General features: G+C 47.5%; 1 protein-coding gene across 1 annotated transcript in view; it reads left to right on the top strand.

Annotated features, from left to right (window-relative positions):
• LOC147120017 (protein mono-ADP-ribosyltransferase PARP12-like) overlaps positions 1 to 20395 on the top strand; it is a 91913-nt gene that overhangs the window by 52605 nt on the left and 18913 nt on the right. Inside the window, exons 7-10 of the mRNA XM_085985508.1 lie at positions 7357 to 7477; positions 12955 to 13051; positions 14944 to 15031; positions 16766 to 16896. Coding sequence (XP_085841634.1) covers positions 7357 to 7477; positions 12955 to 13051; positions 14944 to 15031; positions 16766 to 16896 — 437 coding nt within the window. The remainder of the gene's footprint in view (positions 1 to 7356; positions 7478 to 12954; positions 13052 to 14943; positions 15032 to 16765; positions 16897 to 20395) is intronic.

Here is a 20395-nt window from a genome sequence, read left to right as displayed (position 1 = left end):
TTGTGTAAATACACCCCCAGGTCTCTCAAATCAAATCAAATCAAATCAACTTTTATTGCCATTGTTAGTGCACAAGTGCAGTACAACGAAATGTAGGCTTGCGGCTCCCGAGAGTGTACAATTTGGATTAGGACACTTAAACATTTCAACATACATTTGTACATATATATTAGCATAAATATGACCATAATAAAGTGAATAAAGTGCATCGGCAGATGTGCAGGCTTTAGTGTTTATTTGTGGAGTTCAGTAGGATGACAGCCCTGGGAAAGAAGCTGTTCCTAAATCTGGTCGTACGGGTGCGAATGCATCTGTAACGTCTTCCAGATGGTAGGAGGGCGAACAGACTGTGGCTGGGGTGGGTAGGGTCTTTGATGATGGTCCGTGCCCTCCATAGGCAGCGTTTCTGATATATATGTTCTATGGTCGGTAGCCGGGTGCCGGTAATGCGTTGGGCAGTTTTGACTACCCGCTGCAGGGCTTTCCGGTCATGGGAGCTACAGCTGCCGTACCATACCGTGATACAGTTTGTCAGGATGCTCTCTATAGTGCAGCGGTAGAAGTTAGAGAGGATCGGGGGTGACAGATTACATCCCTTCAGCCTCCTCAAGAAATATAGGCGCTGCTGGGCCTTCTTCACCAGAGAGGAGGTGTTGAGGGACCAGGAGAGGTCTTCCGTGATGTGGACTCCGAGGAACTTAAAGCTGGCCACCCTTTCCACTTCCGCCCCATTGATGTGGATGGGGGTGTGACTTCCGCCTTTGGACTTCCTGAAGTCCACGATTATTTCCTTTGTTTTCTTGGTGTTAAGGGCCAGGTTGTTGTCGGCGCACCACTTCACGAGATGCTGGACCTCCTCCCTGTAGGCTGACTCATCATTGTTGGTGATCTGGCCTACTACTGTGGTGTCATCTGCAAACTTGATGATGGTGTTGGAACCATTAACAGCCACACAGTCGTGGGTGAAGAGGGAGTAGAGGAGGGGGCTCAGCACACATCCTTGTGGGGCCCCCGTGTTCAGGGTCAGGGGGGGGTAGGTGTGGTTGCCTAATTTGACAGACTGGGGTCTGTTTGTTAGGAAGTCCAGGGTCCAGTTGCAGAGGGAAGTGTTCAGGCCAAGAGTTTGGAGTTTGGTGGCCAGCTTATTGGGGACGATAGTGTTGAATGCTGAGCTGTAGTCTATAAACAACATTCTGATGTAGGTCTCCTTACCATCTAGGTGATTCAGTGCCGAGTGTAGAGCAGTAGTGATTGCATCCTCCGTTGATCTGTTTGCCCGATAGGCAAACTGGTGTTGGTCAAGGGAGGCAGGAACACTGGCTTTGATGTGGGCTAAGACCAGTCTCTCGAAACACTTCATTATGATGGGTGTGAGTGCGACAGGTCGATAGTCGTTCAGACACGTCACAGCCGCTTGTTTAGGCACAGGAATGATGGTGGCGGTCTTGAAGCATGTAGGGACTAACAGCCTTCTCAACTTGTCCTGCCACCTTCAAAGATTTGTGTAAATACACCCCCAGGTCTCTCTGTTCCTCCACCCCTTTAAAATTGTACCATTTAGTTTATATTGCCTCTCCTCATTTTTCCTTCCAAAATGCATCACTTCACACTTCTCTGTGTTAAATTTCATCTGCCATGTGTCTGCCCATTTCACTAGTCTGTCTATGTCCTCCTGAAGTCTGTTACTATCCTCCTCATTGTTTACTACATTTCTGAGCTTCGTGTCATCTGCAAACTTTGAAATTATTTCATGTTCAGGTCATTAATCTATATCAAAAAGAGCAGTGGTCCTACTACCAACCCCTGGGGAACAGCACTGTATACCTCCCTCCAGTCTGAGAAACAATTGTTCACCAATACTTTCTGCACTACCACCGCTTTCTGGCCCTTAACCAATAATGTTTCCAAGCTGTCAGTAATCCCATGGGCTTCAAAGTGTACACAAAATAATAAGATCTGTTCAGATGAAGAAGGCCTTTTGGTCTACTGGATCCGATCCTTCCAGAATGCCAACCCTAATTTTCCCAGTACAATATCAAGCTGCTTCTGAAATGAACTGGAGTCCTGATCTCAAACATCCTCCCAGGCAACCTCTTCCAGCTGTTAATCGCCCTCTGTCTAGAGAAATACTTCTTGGTGTCCATCATTACCTTTTCCATCACAGCCCAGAACCTCGTGTTGTTACCTTAGGGCAATATAGAAAGCATAGAAATTTATGGCAAAGAAGGAGGCCATTCGACCCATTGTGTCTGTGCCAGCCGAAAAAGAGCTATCCAGCCTAATCCCACTTTCCAGCTCTTGGTCCGCAGCATGCAGGTTACGGCACTTCAAGTGCACATCTAAGTACTTTTTAAATGTGATGAGGGTTTCTGCCTCTACCACCCTTTCAGGCAGTGAGTTCCAGACCCCCACCACCCCACTGGGTGAAAAAAGTTCTCCTCAAATTTCCTCTAATCCTTCTACCAATTACTTTAAAACTATGCCCCCTGGTTATTGACCCCTCTGCTAGGGGAAATAGGTCCTTCCTATCCACTCTATCTAGGTCTCTCATAATTTTGTACACCTCAATCAAGTCTCCCCTCAGCCTCCTCTGTTCCAAAGAAAACAACCCCAGCCTATCCAATCTTTCCTTATAGCTAAGATTCTCCAGTCCTGGCAACATTCTCGTAAATCTCCTCTGTAACCTCTCTAGTGCAATCACATATTTCCTGTAATGTGGTGACCAGAACTGTACACAGTATTCTAGCTGTGGCCTAACTAGTGTTTTATACAGTTCAAGCATAACCTTCCTGCTCTTAAATTCTATGCCTTGGCTAATAAAGGAATGTATCCCATGTGCTTTCTTAACCACCTTATCTACCTGCCCTTCAGGGATCTGTGGACATGCACTCCAAGGTCCATCTGTTCCTCTACACTTCTCAGTATTATACAATTTATTGTGCATTTCCTTGCCTTGTTAGCCCTTGTAAGGAATTAGCACACACACTAGCGGGGTTGGAGTTATTTGTCTCTGGCCAGTCAGAAGCCTCTGAGCTGCCCCAGGGACCCCCTTGTGGTTTTGAAGCGCTCCCCTATTCCTGAGTTCTGACCCCCGGACTTATTCGGTGGCGATATAGACAGAAAACAACGTGACTCGTGGCTTGGGTGCAAAACAGACCAGTATTTATTGAAAACAAAAGAAAGAAAAATCGATATGGCTCTTATGCCTGGTACAGCACTTTTGCTTAAAAGCAGTACACTTAGTGTCCACTAGAGGGCTCCCTGCTCAGTGCGACTCTCACAGAAATCACAGAAACCCCACAGTGCAGATAGAGGCCATTTCTGCCCATCGAGCCTGCACCGACACATATCCCACCCGATCCCCATAACCCCTACACCAACACATATCCCACCCTATCCCCGTAACCCCACGTATTTAATCCCCCTAACACTAAGGGTCAATTTATCATAGCCAATCAACCTAACCTGCACATCTTTGGACTGTGGGAGGAAACCGGAGCACCCGGAGGAAACCCACGCAAACACGGGGAGAATGTGCAAACTCCACACAGACAGTCGCCTGAGGCCGGATTCAAACCCGGGTCCCTGGCGCTGTGAGGCAACAGTGCTAATCACTATGCCACCGTGCTCCCCTCCTTTATTTAATACATGCAGTACACTCAGTGTCCACTAGAGCGCTCCCTGCTCAGTGCAACACTACTTTATTTTAAATACAGTACTTTAATATAGACTTTAAAAAAAATAGCTACACAGCGTTCACCACAGCACTTCAGCTTGATGCAACACCCCTTTTAATACAGTTTTACATACAATACTTTAAAACAGCTACTCCTTTTGAATACAGTTTTAAATACCAAATTCAGTGTTCACTATAGCACTTCTCTGCTAGGTGCAACACTGTCTTGCTTAGATAGGGGAGGAGAAACGGACACAACAAAGGAAATCGACTAAAATCACAATTCTAACGAAATTCCCACTTTACTCCCACCCCTATACCTATTCTAAGTTGCCTTGTGGAAGGCCAGAAAAACATATGCTCACCACTGGAAATGCCTGCTCCGTGTCCTGTGAACTTAGATCTTCACTGCCCCGAAGTGAAAAACACCCCAGTGTTTTAAAAGTAAACTGCTGGTGTTTCGCTTCTACAGGCAGACTCCCCCGCTGTAGAGGGACACGGAGGCGAGGCCAGAGAGAGAGAGAGATGTTTCTGGGAAGCTATCTTTTATACCCCCATTTGGGGCCCACCCAGATCCTGATGTTTCTGGGCTAAAACAAAAGGGATCCAACTGCCCCATTGTCCAGTAATGGGTTTGAATGTGTTCTCCCATTCATTTAAACGGTTTCTCCTCAGTTTGGATGTGTCCACGTTATATACAAAGAAATGCTAATAGCATTCAATTTCTTTGTAAACAAAGCATTGCCCTGTGGTCATCTGGAACCGCAATTGATTGACAGTCTTGAGTGCTTAGCAAACAAAGTTCCTTTGTTCATGCTGGCAGTTTCAAGCACTTGATCTTAGAGTCAACATTGTAGAACGTTCTGTAAACAGGCATCGATTGTCCTGCTGCAGGGCGGGGGGGGAACTCCCCTTTGATTGACAGATTTGACTGCCATTGAACCTTTCTTCACAGACACACACACACAAGCTGTTTCCAAGTCCTTTGCCTTCGGCCATGTGGTCTGACAGCCATTTTTGATCCCTGGAATCTTTTAAAGGCACATCACCCAGGGATTCTTTAATCAAAGAAATTAATCTTCGGAGCTGTAAATTATTGCGAAATCTTACACCCTCCCCAAATGCATTACCTCACACTTCTCCCGATTGAATTCCATTTGCTACTTTTCTGCCCACCTGACCAGTCCATTGATATCCTCCTGCAGTCTATAGCTTTCTTCCTCATTATCAACCACACGGCCAATTTTTGTATCATCTGCAATCTTCTTCAATCATGCACCCTACATTGAAATCTAAATCATTGATATAAACGACAACAAGCAAGGGACCTAGTACTGAGCCCTGCATAACCCCACTGGAAACAGACTTTCAGTCACAAAACACCTGTTAGAACATAAGAACATAAGGAATAGGAGCAGGAGTTGGCCATTCAGCCCCTCGAGCCTGCTCTGACATTCAATAAGATTATGGCTGATCTTCTACCTCAACTGCAGTTCCTGCACTATTCCCATATCCCTTGATTCCCTTAATATCCAAAAATCTATCAATCTCTGTCTTGAATATACTCAACGACTGAGCCTTCACAGCCCTCTGGGGTAGAGAATTCCAAAGATTCACCACCCTCTGAGTGAAGACATTCCTCCTCATCTCAGTCCTAAATGGCTGACCCCTTTGCTTCCTGTCACTGAGCCAATTTTGGATCTAACTTGCCAGTTTCCCTTGGATCCCATGGGCTTTTACTTTTCTGACCAATCTGCCATATGGGACCTTGTCAAAAGCCTTGCTAAAGTCCATGTAGACTACATCAAACGCACTACCCTCATTGATCCTCCTTGTTACCTCCTCAAAAAAGTCAATCAAGTTAGTCAGACACAACCTTCCCTTAACAAATCCATGCTAACTGTCCTTGATTAATCTGTGCCTTTCTAAATGACAATTAATACTGTCCCTCAGACTTTTTTCCAATAATTTGCCCACCACCGAGGTTAGTAGCACATGCTCGTAGCTCACATTGGCAGAATCAGTTGGGAGGTGTGACTGAGCCTGATGGTGTGAGGGAGGGGGATTACTATTAATAGAACATGGGAACAGAAGTAGGCCATTCACTCTCTCCAGCTATTCAGTCAGATCATGGCTGATCTGTACCTCAACGCTATTGATCTACATCCCTTGATACCCTTAACTTAGCAATAGTCATTGTTCAGGGCGTGCAAGTGAGATAGGTTATCAGTGTATATTAATTTAGGTTCACTTGCACCATCAAACACAGTAACCTGCAAAATCATTCCCTTCAGCAATCACCAATGAAACAATATTCAACACTATTTTTAAATGAGGCAAACTGGTAGTGAGATCAACCCCTCAGGGCGGTCAGTCACCTCGTGGCTGTTCATTGCCGGTGAAGAATGTTACATTGAAAAAGTTAACTCATTCTCAGGACAAATTCTGATCAAAGTGACCATTGACTAGGAGGCTGAGACCTGGCCCAGTAACAGTGAGCACAGTGTCTGTCTGAGATCAGGGCTCCGTTTAAACACATAGGGCTGTAAATTCAGCTTGGGTGGTAGAACAAAGCGGGCGATAGTGAATCGGGGGCCCGGTTTACACTCCACCCGATATTCTTTCCCATTGAAGTTAAATAGAAAGACTTGCATTTATATAGTGCCTTTCACGACCTCAGGATGTCCTAAAGCGCTTTACAGCCAATGAAGTACTTTTGAAGTGTAGTCACTGTTGTAATGTAGGAAACACGGCAGCCAATTTGCGCACAGCAAGGTCCCACAAACAGCAATGTGATAATGATCAGATAATCTGTTTTAGTGATGGTGGTCGAGGGATAAATATTGACCGGGACACCGGGGAGAACGCCCCTGCTCTCCTTCGAAATAGTGCCGCGGGATCTTTTACATCCACCTGAGAGCGCAGATGGGACCTCGGTTTAGCATCTCATCCGAAAGACGGCACCTCCGACAGTTCAGAACTCTCTCAGTACTGCACTGGAGTCTCAGCCTAGATTTTTGTGCTCAATCTTCCGGAGTGGGACTTGAACCCACAACCTTCTGACTCAGAGGTGAGGGTGCCACCCACAGAGCCACAGCTGACACTTCGCGGTGCGATTGTCAATTCCCGATCGTCCAAGAGGAATTATATAGAATGTACAGCACAGAAACAGGCCATTTGGCCCAGCAGGTCTATGCCGGCGTTTATGCTCCACACGAGCCTCCTCCCATACCCTCTTCATCTAACCCTATCAGCATACACTTCTACTCCTTTCCCCCTCATGTATTTATCCAGCTTCTGGTTAAATGCATCTATACTATTCGCCTCAACTACTCCATGTGGTAGCAAGTACCACATTCTAACCACTGCCTGGGTAAAGAAGTTTCTCCTGAATTCCTTATTGGATTGAATTCCTTATTGAATCTTATATTTATGATTCCTAGTTTTGGACTTCCCCGCAAGTGGAAACATTTTCTCAACCTATTCCCTACCGAACCACCTCATAATTTTAAAGGCCTTTATCACATCGCCCCTCGGCCTTCTCTTTTCGAGAGCCCCAGCCTGTTCAGCCTGTCCTAATAGATGTACCCTCTCAGTTCTGGTATCATCCTTGTAAATGTTTACTGCCCGTTTGAAAAATCATTCTCATGGTGCTCACCTCTTGTGTTGTAATCTAACAGGAAGGTACAGACAGTGTTTGGCCAGTGACGTCCGCTGACCTGGAGAACTTGTATTTGGCAGATAGCAAGGAGAAACTGGTATTCCTGGCAGGGAATCATCACTACATGGTGGACTTTGAAGGTACGGTCACTTCAGTTTGTGGAGGAACCAGATTTCCATTTATCTAGTGTACAGAGAGGCTTTTTAATTCAATCTTAGTTTTTAAAAAGAAAAAGAAAGACTTGCATTTATATAGCATCTTTCACAACCTCAGGACGTTCCAAAGAGCTTTACAGTTGTAATGTGGGAAATGTGGCAGTCAATTTGCGCACAGCAAGTTCCCACAAACAGCAATGTGATAATGACCAGATAATCTGTTTTAGTGATGTTGATTGAGGGATAAATATTGGCCCAGGACACCGGGGAGAACGCCCCTGCTCTTCTTTAAATACTGTCACGGGATCATTTACGTCTACCTGAGAGGGCAGACCGGGCCTCAGTTTAGCGTCTCATCTGAAAGATGGCATCTCCAACAGTGCAGCACTCCCTCAGTACTACACTGGAGCGTCAGCCTAGATTTTTGTACTCAAGCCTCTGGAGTGGGACTTGACCACTTGCTTGTATTTGTTGTCTATATTCATGACATCATTTGAGCAGGATTGGAAGTAAATTGGATTGCGAATTGAATATCATTTTCAGCCTGGATTATGGGCTTAAGGGGGAAAAATTTGGTTGGTTGCGCCACCCATTAGCGCCTAAAGAGGTCGAGAAGTGGGGCGCTAACCAACTAGCGCCCGGGCGCAGCGAACCCTGCGCCTCTTCCCAAATTGAGCAGACATTTAGCGCCGTCATTTCAGTGTGCAACGCCCTTGGGGCGCCCCAGATCGGAAATTCAGTGGCGCCCCCCTCCGTTCTGCCTGTCGCTACCAACGACAGGTTACCTGGAACGTTTCCCAGTCGCTGTCGGGCTGGGGGGGGGCGCTTTTTAAAGGGGACTCTTCCTGGATTATTAGTGGTAGCCATTTTTGGACCACATCTTCTGTGAGAGAGAGAGAGAGTTGCTCAGAGACAAACGGAAAGCCATTTCTGCAGTGAGCCAGCACTGGCTGAGGAACTTTAGCCTTCTGAACATAACTTTGCAGTTGGTAAGCTTCTCAACCGGCATAACTTTCAGTGCGCACTTACTATGGGGGCTGCATTGGATGGGAACGTCGTGCTTCTCAATCATATTGACAGGGCACAGAGACGCAGGGATAGAGTGGCAGGCATGGCCAGACGGAGGAGGGCCAACAGACGTCGGCACATGAGACCTTACGCTGCCAGGGTTTTCCGCCAACAGTTTTCGTATATCAACATGTCAGAGGAGCAGTGTTTCCGAAGGCTGCGCTTCAGTAAGGAGGTGGTCACTGAGCTCTGCCACCTGCTTCAGCCAGATCTGCAGCCTCAACTAAGGTGCAGGACATCTCTGTCGGTGGCTGTGAAGACCACTGTGGCTCTAAACTTCTATGCCAGCGGCTCCTTTCAGGCCGATGCTGGGGACATTGCCAACATCTCACAGTTCGCGGTGCATTGCTGCATCCGTCAAGTGACTAATGCCCTCTTTAAAAGGAGACGGCAGTACATCTCCTTCCCAATGACCCCGGACAAGCAGCGAGAGCGCGCAGAGGGCTTCGCAAGGATAGCGGGCTTCCCCATGGTGCAGGGCGCCATTGACTGCACGCATGTGGCTTTGCGGGTGCCTCTAGAGAATGCGGAGGATTTCTGCAACCGAAAGGGGTTCCATTCTTTGAATGTGCAGCTGGTCTGTGACCACCAACAGCTGATACTCGCTGTCAATGCCCACTTTCCAGGCAGCAGCCACGACGCCTTCATCCTGCACCAGACTTCTGTGGCAGACCTTTTCGAGGCCCCGGTTCACCCAGGAGGCTGGCTTCTCGGGGACAAGGGCTATCCTCTGTGCCCCTGGCTGCTGACCCCGCTCCGTTCACCCAGCACCCCTGCTGAAGAACGATACAACGAGAGCCATCAAGCGACCAGGAACATCGTGGAGCACACAATCGGCGTACTGAATCAACGGTTCCGCTGTCTGGACTATTCCGGAGGAGCCCTTCAGTACTCACCTGAGCGAGTCTCCCACTTCGTGGTTGTGTGTTGCATGCTGCATAACCTGGCAATCCTCAGGACCCAGCCAATGCCACCAGACATTGAAGCACCAGCAGAGGAGGAGGAGGAGGAGGAGGAGGAGGAGGAGGAGGAGCAGCACCAAGACGGGAGGGAGGCACAAACTGCAAGGGCCGTCCGTCAGAGGCTTATAGCAAGTCGCTTCTAGGCCCCTCTGAGGGAATGCTTTCTGCCATTCCAAGAACATGAATGGAACTGTTCTGCTACCCTGAAGCTGGTCAAGGCAACAATTTGTGCAAAGAACAGACATGGACATTGTGAATAAATAAACTTCTTTATTTAACAAACTGTGTATCCTTCCCGCATGACAAAGCAATGGAAACAAACACCAAAACAAACAGACTGCCACATAACTGGCTCTCACGCCCTGGAGACAATGTCCAAAACATAACTGGCTCTCACACCCTGGAGACAATGTCCAAAACATAACTGGCTCTCACACCCTGGAGACAATGTCCAAAACATAACTGGCTCTCACACCCTGGAGACATTGTTCAAAACATAACCAACATTCAGACCAGCATCCTCGGCCTTGAATGAAAGAAATAACATAATTTAGCAACACCTCCTACTTTTTGCCCCTCGATGGTGATCTGCTTCCCTTGCGGAATTGCCCCCTTCCCGCCCTGCAGCTCCTCCATAATGGGACCCCAGTGGCTGCAGCAAGGCTGGGGGAGGCCTGCTGACTGTCCAAAACTGAGACCGCAGATGCCCTTGAGGGACGGCCTGGACCAGCTCTGGGCCTGAAGGGCCCGGCTGCTGACTGCTCCAACTCTGCATGGGTGGCAGCAGTCTGTCCTACAGGTGGTGGCAGCTGCAGTGGAGAAGTGCCAGTGGTGGCATCAGGAATGCTGTCATCCTGAGAGCGGACAGCAGCTCCCTGGTCGGCCGACACACTGGCACTCTGACGGGGCAGCACCGCAGCATGCGCAGCAATCGGCTGGTGCACAGATTGCTGGCCTGCTGTGGCGCGGCGAGGGCCCTGGGGAATCTTGCCCGATCCAGCGAAGGTGGCAGCAGTCAGTGCTCGCGTGGCCTCAATCTGCATCTGCATGAGACCAGCCACTGACTGCGTGGCAGCACTCAGCATTTGCGTGGCAGGTGGCGGTGCTTCGCCGAAGTCCTGGACAATCCTTGCCAGTGCTGCACCGAAGTCCTGCACACTCCTTGCCTGTGCTGCGCCGAAGTCCTGGACACTCCTTGCCAGTGTCTCAATAGAATCGGGCATCCTTGCCACTGCAGCCATGAGCTCAGTGTGCCTCTGCCCAGCCTGGGCGCTCATTTCTGCGAGGGCACGCACCTCTTCTGCGTTCTGTGCAGCAGCACTCGTGGCCCGACTTGCCCTCCGGGGAGCCCCCGAGCTTCCCTACCCCCTTGCGTTGCTACAGGCCGCTGGGTCCTGGAGCTGCATCCTCCTCAGACCATTCCCCCCCCGCTCCCCTCCAGGGAAGGCGTCTCCCCAGTCTGGACATGGGCTGGCTCGCCTGAGGGTGGCACGGATGGTCCAGCTTCCTCCTCCTCGTCGCCTCCAGAGTCTCTCGCACTGGCAGCTTGAGGGCCCGCCTCCCAAGCTGGTGATGCAGCATCTGAAAGCAGGGAGGTTCAAGAGCGGCTTTAGCGAAAGGACAGGGTGGCAGCAAGGGATGCATGAGTGCTGCAATGCTCTGAGTTGGGTCGAGAGTGAAAAAGCATGCTGGAACAAGTGGAAGGAGAGAGGTCAAAAAGGTGATGACCTTACCATTGCTGTCCACAATGGGGTCGGCATCTCCAGAGGCGACGGGGCCAATCATCCGGCTTGCCACAATCCGATGGACTCGCTCCTCCAGGTCTGTGAGGGTCTGCAGGTGAGGCCAGCCTCCTCCGGTCCGATGCTGTTGCCTTCTATTATGGGCCAGCTTGGCCTGCAAGAGAAAGGATGGGGTGTGAGGAAACCGGCAGCCCTGATCTGGGATGACATGCCTCCCATGGTCGATTAGCCCTTACATTATGCTGCCCTGATCTGGGATGACATGCCTCCCATGATCGATTAGCCCTTACATTATGCTGCCCTGATCTGGGATGGCATGCCTCCCATTGTCCAGGAGACCTTACATTATGCACAGAGCTGAATGTGCGTGTGTGTTTCCAGAAAGGGCCATGGGTGCTGGATGACAGCTGGCCATTGGGGCTTTGCACACCCTCTGGCCATAAAGTGAGGTCCAGATGGAGGGATGAAGATGAATCTGAAAAAGGCACTCACCCTGACGACCCGAGTGAGGTCGTTGAACTTCTTCCTGCATTGCACAGGAGTCCTGGGAACCATGCTGCTGGAGTGACTCTGTTGGAAACCTCCCTCCAAGCTCTGCGATAGTCGCTGTGCTGAGGCCTCCTGCCATTCTCTGGGAGAGTACAGATTGCCTGCGCTCCACCGCGCCAACCAGAGCATCCAATGCCCCCTCGCTGAAGCGCTGCGCTCTCTCCCTGGCCCTCTCCATGTTCAGGCAGTTGTCGACGCCACAGGTAGGTTACCGCCGAGTTTGAGGCCTACGAGGCGCAGGGTGCGGCTGGAGATGATGATCGATCCGCCCCTTTAAGAGCTGTCCGGCGCCAGCGTGTCTGGCTGCACTCGATTATTGACAGCACCTGCGCTGCGCCCACCCGCGGAGATATTGCATCGCGTCGCCGGGTTAGCACCTTAAGACTGTCGTGCAGCACCTGATTTAGCGCCGCAATCACCTTCAGGGGCGCAGGTACCCAATATCGCTGGAGGTGGCGATAATTTGCGCCTGGCGCTAAACTTGGCGTACCGCCAATACTAGCGCCCCAAACGGGCCGATACCGAATTTCTCCCCTTAAGTCTCTGGAGTGGGACTTAGTTGAACCCACAACCTTCTGACTCAGAGGTGAGAGTGCTACCCACTGAGCCACGGCTGACACCTCAGTCAGCTCAGATATACAACGCAGTGGGCAAGGTCGGATTATAAAGAGGACCAGTGCAAGAAATCAGGCAGAGAGGGTCAACTCTCCCAAACACTTAGTGGATAAATGCACAGAAAAGTGTGGTTCGATAACACGCTGCTTTGATGTCACCAGTCCTCAGCCAAGTGGCCATTCCGCTCATCAAGATTCAAGCAACCTGTGTCCACATCCGAAAGATTGAGCCATCAAAGCTTTTCAAAGATAAAACTGACACTGGAACCCAGGCAAACAGGAAGTTTAGTCAATTTTGCCAAGCTTCCAGCAAATATAAAACCCAATTACACACTTACAACACTGAAAACATCTTGCTGTCTGTGGAAACCTTAGTACTTGTTGGGAAAGCAGAGTGAGGAGCAAGGCTGTGTTGTAGTAGGAGGTTGTTTGAATCCCCTGCATTTCTATCTAGCAACTAAAAATATACAGTATATGGATTTTTTTTTATGGATTGAAGCTGTTACTTTTTTTTCCTTCTTGTTCAGCAATGATCCAGAAAAACATGATTCTTGGAACATGCAGGGAAGTCCGAAGGAGACCGAGATTCATTTCGGAACAGGGAATGGAAAGGCAGATATACAGGTACTGACACTTGATTGCAAGATGTATGTTGGTGCCAGGATGAAGGTGGAGCGAAAGAAGGGTTCAGGAGTAGAATAGGACTGGTCTTTAAAACTTGCCTTGCAGTGACATGCCAATTAATGAGGTTAATTATCTTCCACCCTCCATTAACTTAAGTTCATCCAAAACTCTGCTGCCCATGTCCTAACTCGCACCAAGTCCCATCAACCCCTGTGCTCACTGACCTACATTGGCTCCCGGTTGAGCAACGCCTCGATTTTAAAATTCTCATCCTTGTTTTCAAATCCCACCATGGCCTCGCCCCTTTCTATCTGAACCAGTTGGGTTTTTATGACAATCCGACAGCTTCACGGTCACTTTTACTGAAGTTTTATATTTCTAGATTGCTTTTAAACTGAATTTCTCACTGCCACGGTGGAATTTGAACTCACATTGTCTGGATGATTAGTCCAGGCCTCTGGATTACTAACCCAGTAACAAAACCAGTGTACCTAGAGAACCCCATCATTAAATTAAAAACCATCTGCCCTGTCCTTTTTGTGGGATAACTGACTTGATTTTGGTGCAACGTTTCTCTCGCGATGACTTGGAATCGAAAGGCCCAGCCTTGTACATTCTTAGCTTTCAAATATGAACCAAAAGCTGTGTCTCACGAAATCCAAGTGCCTCCCGAACAATGGTCCTTTACTGTTAATTCTGACCTATGGAAGCAGAGGGTGAGGTCTCGTGACATCTTCCATGCAGGGATTCGCCAGCAGTCCTGTCAATCATATCGCATACCCTCTTTCCCATGAGTATAGTCTCTGTGGACACATCAGGCCATTCTCACATGAATGGAACTGGCCTCAACACCAATATTAGTTGGACTTGCGATAAGATGATGAATTGCTTGACGACCCTGGTAGAGTTGCCAACTCTGGTTGGATGTATTGCAGGAGATTTTATCACATGACTGCCCACCTCCAACCGCCCTGCCCCCACGCTCTCGCCATTGGTCGCCTGGCACGTCCATCATCACGGTGCCCTGCCTTCCCATGCCAATTGAAAGCGAATAAACTTTACGTTACCCAGTTGGATGAATCTTGACTGTCAGTCATAACAGTCCCTTTTCTCATCGCCAATATTTTTATAACTAATAAACGTTTTCAAAGAAAGTAAAAAAAAAACACCATTTAGTTTAAGACCCCTATGTTTTTTCTCCCGGGTTGCTCACAGCCGTGTCCTGGAGATTAATCTTTAATTCCTGGAGGGCTGGCAACCCTAGTCCCTGGTCACGCTAGCTAATGGGCCTGGCATGAGACAACAGATCCTTGTATCAGATTGAAAGTGGTGAGTTGTGATATCCCCTCACTACTCACCTTCAATGCCTGTAGCCTCTGGCTGTATTCTTGAACAAAAAACTGTTGTTAGTTCACTTTAAGTTAAGACACAACCCTTACACTTTACTCAATCCAGCGAATAAACAAAATGATCAAATATCCCCAAATAATCTTAAAATTAGAGCTGGGTCATTCAGGAGTGAAATCAGGAAGCACTTTTTCACACAAAGAATAGTGCAAATCTGGAACTCTCTCCCCCAAAAGGCCATGGATGCTGGGGGCCAATTGGAGCTTTCAAGATTGAGAGCGATAGATTTTTGTTAGCTGAGGGTATCAAGGGATATGGAGCAAATGGTGGGTAAATGGAGTTGAGATCTGCTGTGATCTGATTGAATGGCGGGACAGGCTCGAGGGGCTGATTGGCCAAATCCGGTTCTCAAGTTCCCTAAAATGTGACAACAGCCTAAGTGAAATTTCTTCCTACATTGAACGGCACACGCCATGCGGTGGGGTTTGGAGGGGACTTGCTATCATGGAGAAGCCCTTCAATTAACTGCTGTCTTCCTTTCACAGCAAAGGCCAGGGAAAAGATAGCCCAGCTCCAACCAAAGCCGTTCCATCGCATTGGGAAATGTCAGCTGAGTCGACTGCTGGATATAAGGTAAAGGAACATCAGCTGCTAAAACAATGTATTCATATCTCACCCACTACTCTGCAGGAGATGAATGGAATTCTAGGTAGTGAAGTCCTTAAACAGCACACATGTTACCAGGAAAGAAAGACTTGCATTTATATACCAGCTTTCATGATCTCAGGCCGTCCCACCAAAGTGCTTCACAGCCAATGAAGCACTTTTGAAGTGTAGTCACTGTTGTAATGTAGGAAACGTGGCAGCCAATTTGCGCACAGCAAGGCCCCACAAACAACAATGTGATAATGACCAGATAATCTGTTTTAGTGATGTTGGTTGAAGGATAATTATTGGCCAGGACACCGGGGATAACACCCCTCCTCTTCTTAAAAATAGTGCCATGGGATCTTTTAAGTCCAGCTGAGAGAGCAGACGGGGTCTCAGTTTAGCGTCTCATCCCCAAAGATGGCACCTCTGACTGTACAGCACTCCCTCAGTACTGCACTAGGGGTGTCAACCTAGATTATGTGCTCGAGTCTCTGGAGTGGAACTTGAACCCACGACCTTCTGACTCAGAGGGGAGAGTGCTACCCACTGAGCCACGGCAGACACTGTAAATTGCAAAAGCTCTTTTGGAAGACAAAGATTTCCTTGATTTACTTTCAAGCCACCATCACCCCTGAGAGCTGTGAATCCATGCAGAGATCCAGCTCCACAGACACTGACTGGCCTCTGGTACTTCCCCCTAGTCAGCCCAGACAGTGGGTGTCCAGAAGTTATTCGACCAAAGGGGGCCAGGGACACCATAGCTGAGCCCAACAACAACACCAACTTGCATTTATATAGCACCTTTAATGTAGTAAAATGTCCCAAGATGCTTCACAGAAGCGTAATTAGACAAAATGTGACACGGAGCCAAATAAGGAGATATTAGGACAGGTGACCAAAAGCTTGGTCAAAGGGGTAGGTTTTAAGGAGCGTCTTAAAGGAGATAGAGAGGTGGAGTTCGGAGAGGTTTAGGGAGGGAATTCCAGAGCTTAGGGCCTTGGCAGCTGACGGCACGGCCGCCATGGTGGAGCGTTGGAAATCGTGGACACACAGGAGGCCAGAATTGGAGGAACACAACTCTGTCCTCCTCCCTGATATCCATACACATGCACTTCCAGCAAGGATTATTGGATAGAAAATAGGACTGGAGCTCTGGCTGCATTTTTTATTTTGTTTCTTTTTCCTTCTCCCCAGTCTGAGGATGCTGAAGGCAATTGTACATGGCCTACTGAGATCAGTTAACTCAGCACAGAGCAGGGACTGAACCTGGGACCATGCTGGTCGTGTGGCCCAGTACTACATGGTGTGTTACATTGAGCCATTAGAAAGAAAGAAAGAACTTGCATTTATATAGCGCCTTTCACAACCTCAGGATGTCCCAAAGCACCTTACAGCCAATGAAGTACTTTTGAAATGTAGTCACTGTTGTAATGTAGGAAACGCGGCAGCCAATTTGTGCACAGCAAGATTGTGAAAGGCGCTATGTAAATGCATGTTCTTTCTTTCATTATGTACATGGGATCACTAAATGTACACTGCCTACCATCTCACTCATTAATAAGATTCCTTTTCCTAGTGTGGTCATAATACGGCGCACACATTTCCATTAAAAAAAAGTAGGATGAAGTTAAATAAATGTCTGCAGTCTCGTTGTATTTAAATGTGTTTAGGTTACCTGTTGCTCGGTGTCTCTGTCTGATAACCATCTCTCTGCAGCTTGTTCCAGTGCTCAAGTCTTCGGAGGAATATAAACAGGTGCAGTCCCTCTTTAAGCAGACTATGAGGAACAGTGAGATTCAGAAAATTGAACGAATCCAAAACCTAGCCCTGTGGGAAGTCTTTCAATGGTTTGTAAGCTGCACATTACTGATAGTTTGTAGGTTTGTAATGTCTATCAATGAAGTAGCGTTTCGTGCCCCACCTGATGTGGGGCTGAGCTGTAGATATCAGGAAGACCTTTGGTCTATGCTGTGACCATCAGAGAGGCAACTGGCATCATTGTCCCTGGGTTATGGGTCAATAATCTTCCTTCCTTCCTTCCTTCCTTCCTTCCTTTCTTTCTTGAAAAAAAGCAGATGGAGGAGAGAGACAATAAGAGCTGGAAAGTGAGATTAGGTTGGATATCTCTTTTACGGCCGGTACACACGATGGGCTGAATGGCCTCCTTCTGTGCCGTAAATTTCTATGAGTCTATGAATAATGTAGGCAGTCATAAAAATGAATGTGGAGGGAGGCAGAAGTGAAGGCAGAGAGAGACGCACATAAGTAAAGGAGGATTGAGAGAAACTCACTGAAGTGAAGCAGGAGAGAGAGAGACTGAAGTCGGAAGAGAAAACACCAACACAATCCCTGTGGAGAGATGTTTGCCTTTCTCGTCGTGCAGTTGATTATAGCGCTGTGTAATGGGAATCCCCAGCGAAGAGCTGCAGTGACCTCAACAAGCTGTCTAAGCAGCCAATCACATTGAAGAATTCTTACAGACGGCAAACCACGAAATGAAAAGCTGCTTTTATCCGGACTTTTAAAAAATGTTACAGAGAGCAAAATAAAGATTGGGACTTTCACATGGTAGAAGCTGAAATATCATGAACAAATGTTAACATTTTAAAAAAAGTTTAAAATAAATTGTAAATTTTATCAAAATGGAGAAATTTGACATTGGACAAATATAAAAATGTGTTTTTCAGTGCCAGAACGATTGTTTAGCAGTCAATACGCTGTTAGAACCCCAGTTACACCTAATCCAACAAGGCTTACCATTTAATGGGGTATTTAACAGTGATATTACCGCGGAAAAGCCCACGTTTTCGTCATTTCCACTGATTTCACTGATTACGTTGATTGCCAGCTATGGTGGGGCGGGGGCCTGAGATTCCACAGCGCAGCCTGTATCGGAGCAGTGAATGACTGACCGCAACTTTAGGATTTCCACGTTTAGATGCACACGTGCTACATCCTGAAGTTGCGGTCAGTTTCAGAGGGGTAATGACGGCGAACGCTGACAGTTCACCATAATTACCACCACAAAATCCGGGCCTTTATGGTTAGAGGTCAAAGATAAAAAAGGGATAGTTCCATTAAAGAAAGAAAGACTTGCATTTCTATAGCGCCTTTCACGACCACCGGACGTCTCAAAGTGCTCCCCAGTCTGAGGATGCTGAAGGCAATTGTACATGACCTACTGAGATCAGTTAACTCAGCACAGAGCAGGGACTGAACCTGGGACCATGCTGGTCATGTGGCCCAGTACTACATGGTGTGTTACATTGAGCCATTAGAAAGAAAGAAAGAACTTGCATTTATATAGCGTCTTTCACAACCTCAGGATGTCCCAAAGCACCTTACAGCCAATGAAGTACTTTTGAAGTGTAGTCACTGTCATAATGTGGGAAACGTGGCAGCCAATTTGCACACAGCAAGCTCCCACAAACAGCAATGTGATAATGACCAGATAATCTATTTTTAGTGATGTTGATTGAGGGATAAATATTGGCCAGGACACCGGGGAGAACTCCCCTGCTCTTCTTCGAAATAGTGCCACAGGAGAGAACAGACGAGGCCTCGGTTTAACGCCTTGTTATAAATAGCCAAGTTACGGCTATCTCTGGTCACCTAAAATAATCAGGTTCAAGTGCAAACCAATATGGTGGGTATATTGGGTTTAATCAGAGTTTAAGACAGAATATAACACATTAGTTATACAGCAAAAATATACGACCATGACAAGAAGCTGATACCGATCCAATCGGACAGACGGTTGACACACGTGAGCAATTTTCTTCTGCCTTTCGTCTAGCGTCTCCTTCTCTCTCTCTCTCTCTCTCTCTCTTCCGTCTGTGAGTACAAGCTCTCTCTATCTTTCGCTCTCTTCCATCTGTGAGTATAAGGTCTCGGGAGGTCACTTTTATTCTACTTTTAGGGGTGGGCCTGAACCGGGATATTGACTTATAGAAGTTCCTCTAAAACCTTAATATCCAATGGGACTTCTAGTTCCTTGTCTCGATTCTTGAGTCTAAGCCCGCCCTAAAGATGTTTTATGATTTTGGCCACATATCTTTCTCTGTTTATATTTTCCCAGGGTTTCCTTCCTGTGGAATTCGTGTCTTTTCTCTTTTGTCCATATCCTTCTTTGATCTCATGGGGCCCAACCAGAAACCTGTTCGTTTCAGAGTGTTACCTCCTTTATGACATAGCAAATGTTTACGTTAACTTCCCCAAACTTCCTTCCGTTATCTTCGCAAGCAGTTCAGTTAAGCTAACTTCAAATCCTATCTTCGCATTATACATAAAATAGGTTCAAGTTATAACTTAAAAACAACAGATAATCGCTTAGCAACAGGGAGACACTCTCCGTAGGAAATCAAAACATTAGCACACTTCTAAGCATCTATCTGGTCCGAGGAGACTTTCCGGCTGCAATACATAACTATTTAAACATAGCATTTTTCGCATCACTGTTTTAATTGCATAACCATATACATTTTTAGGCATCTTTGGTTTTTAACCGTCTCATCTGAAAGACGGCACCTCCAACAGTGCAGCACTCCCTCAGCACTGCACTGGAGTGTCAGCCTGGATTTTTGTGCTGAAGTCTCTGGAGTGGGATTTGAACCCACAACCTTCATGACTCGGAGGCGAGAAGTGCTACCACTGAGCCACAGCTGTCAGAGCAGCATCAATTGGTTAAAAATAACAATGGTTAAAATGAGTCCCCCCTTCAGACTGAAGGGGGCATCCTGGTAAGTTCCAACTGTGGAAGCCATGCTGGTGAGTTTAGCAGACTGTCCAACCTTTCAGGCAGTGGGATCTTTGGTGGCGATAGGAGGAGTTAGCCCATAGGGAGAAAAAGTGGAGAAAACGGATAGAAACATTCCTGTTTTTTTCCCTTCCTCATAGGAATGTAGGAACAGAAGGCGGCCATTCAGCCCCTCGAGCCTGTTCCGCCATTCAATTAGATCCTGGCTGATCTGTATCTTAACTCCATTTACCCGCCTTGGTTCCATATCGCTTGATACCCTTGGCTAACAAAAATCTGTCGACCTCAGTCTTGAAATTTTCAATTTACTCAGCATTCACAGCTTTTTGGGCGAGAGAGTTCCAGATTTCCACTGCCCTTTGTGTGAAAAAGTGCTTCCTGATTTCACTCCTGAACGGCCTTGCTCTAGTTTTAGGATTGTGCCCCCTCTGTTCTGGACTCCCCCACCTAGGAATTGGTTTCTACGTATCCACACTTCATCACTAAGCTGTGTAGATTTTGAGGTCGGCTACATTTGCGTTTTGTGGACCTCACTGGAAATGAATCCTTCTCCTGTCAGTTCAGTGATGGTCATGGTGGTTTGTTTGTGT

The sequence above is a fragment of the Somniosus microcephalus genome, chromosome 4 (genome assembly GCF_052327205.1).
Source record: "Somniosus microcephalus isolate GS21.2 chromosome 4, FLI_Smic_1.0, whole genome shotgun sequence".
NCBI classification, from domain to species: domain Eukaryota; kingdom Metazoa; phylum Chordata; class Chondrichthyes; order Squaliformes; family Somniosidae; genus Somniosus; species Somniosus microcephalus.
This window is presented reverse-complemented; position numbering and strand designations above follow the sequence as displayed.